This window comes from Atta colombica, unplaced genomic scaffold (assembly GCF_001594045.1).
Source record: "Atta colombica isolate Treedump-2 unplaced genomic scaffold, Acol1.0 scaffold219, whole genome shotgun sequence".
NCBI lineage: Eukaryota > Metazoa > Arthropoda > Insecta > Hymenoptera > Formicidae > Atta > Atta colombica.
The window spans coordinates 64,666-65,859 of NW_017259315.1; the positions used below are offsets into that span (position 1 = coordinate 64,666).

Genomic DNA, 1,194 nt, shown 5'->3' on the forward strand with positions numbered 1-1,194 from the left:
TAAATATACAATCTTTGCGATAACATTTTGTATTCTTTACATCTCTTCTATGCCTCATTTTAAAAAATATTTATTGAAAGCATAAGAGCCATGGCACACAAAAAAAAATTATAGTAAAATATAAGCGAATTGATCAATCACAGTCCGTAAGGCCATAACATAAACAGTAGCCAATATGTTGATTTCTTTATTATTTATCTTACTGCTTAATGTTCGTTTCCACTAATATAGATTAACTCTCAGTTCAACTTATTTTTCGTCTTTTTCTAGTTCTAAAGATTAGTAAAAGACGAAAAGTAAGTTGAGTTTAAAGTTAATCTAATTTGATGAAAATGGGCATAAGTGTTTTATGTGCCATGGCTTTAAAGCTAGTTACACATACAATAAGATTTTCGACCAATCGCGTTGCTTAATTGTTACGGACGATCGAATCGAGCAACGCGATGGTCGAAAATCTATGTTACGTTTACGATTATGGAAACTAACTTAAGTCGGAGATTATTTTGAAAAATATTCTATTATACATTTTTAAACAAATATATAATCTTGGTAACATTTTATACTCGTCTTTATACCTTTGTGGTTTATTTCATTTTTTTAACACTTATTAAGAGCTAAATCGGATAAAAATATGCAAAAAAAAAAGGTTAAAATATGATATACGAGTTTAACTTTAATATTATGGAAATAAAATTAAGTATTAATTTGAAGTAAATGCCTAATTACGTTTCTTGAATTTAACATACAGACCTGGCGTGTATGTGAATACATGAATAGCTTTGTTGTCATATTCCTTATTTGTTTTGTAAAATATAGTATAATTCGAGATGATTATAATTATCGCCATTTTTATAATTAATAGGGCAAATCTCTGTGCTGAAATTCAACATAAATTGCAATATAAATTTCTAATAATATACACTTATAAGAAAAAAATGTCTTTCGAATTATATATGAATATTTTCTAACTCACCTATACATGATCGGGGTCCAATACCGAATGCCAAGGATTCGTAAAACTTTTTTTTCTCCTTCATTTCTGTTCTCGATGGAATAAAGTCTTGCGGATTGGAAAAGTATTTGGGATCTTGATTTGTCCCATTTATAGAAACATAAACTGGAACATTCTTCTCGATTATTAACCCAGAATTTAACTAAAAATGACACACACACACACACATATATATATATATA

General features: G+C 28.0%; 1 protein-coding gene across 3 annotated transcripts in view; it reads right to left on the reverse strand.

The window, feature by feature from the left end:
- Nucleotides 1-706: 706 nt before the first annotated feature.
- LOC108687867 (probable cytochrome P450 6g2) overlaps nt 707-1,194 on the reverse strand; it is a 9,061-nt gene continuing 8,573 nt past the window's right edge. For 2 of the 3 annotated variants that reach the window (XM_018193881.1, XM_018193880.1), the window contains exons 5-6: nt 974-1,154; nt 707-876 (exon numbers count right to left, since the gene is read on the reverse strand). In XM_018193881.1, coding sequence (XP_018049370.1) covers nt 719-876; nt 974-1,154 — 339 coding nt within the window. In that variant the 3' untranslated portion in view covers nt 707-718. Of the gene's footprint in view, nt 877-973; nt 1,155-1,194 lie in introns of those variants that run through there. The other variant, XM_018193882.1, reaches the window with a different exon arrangement.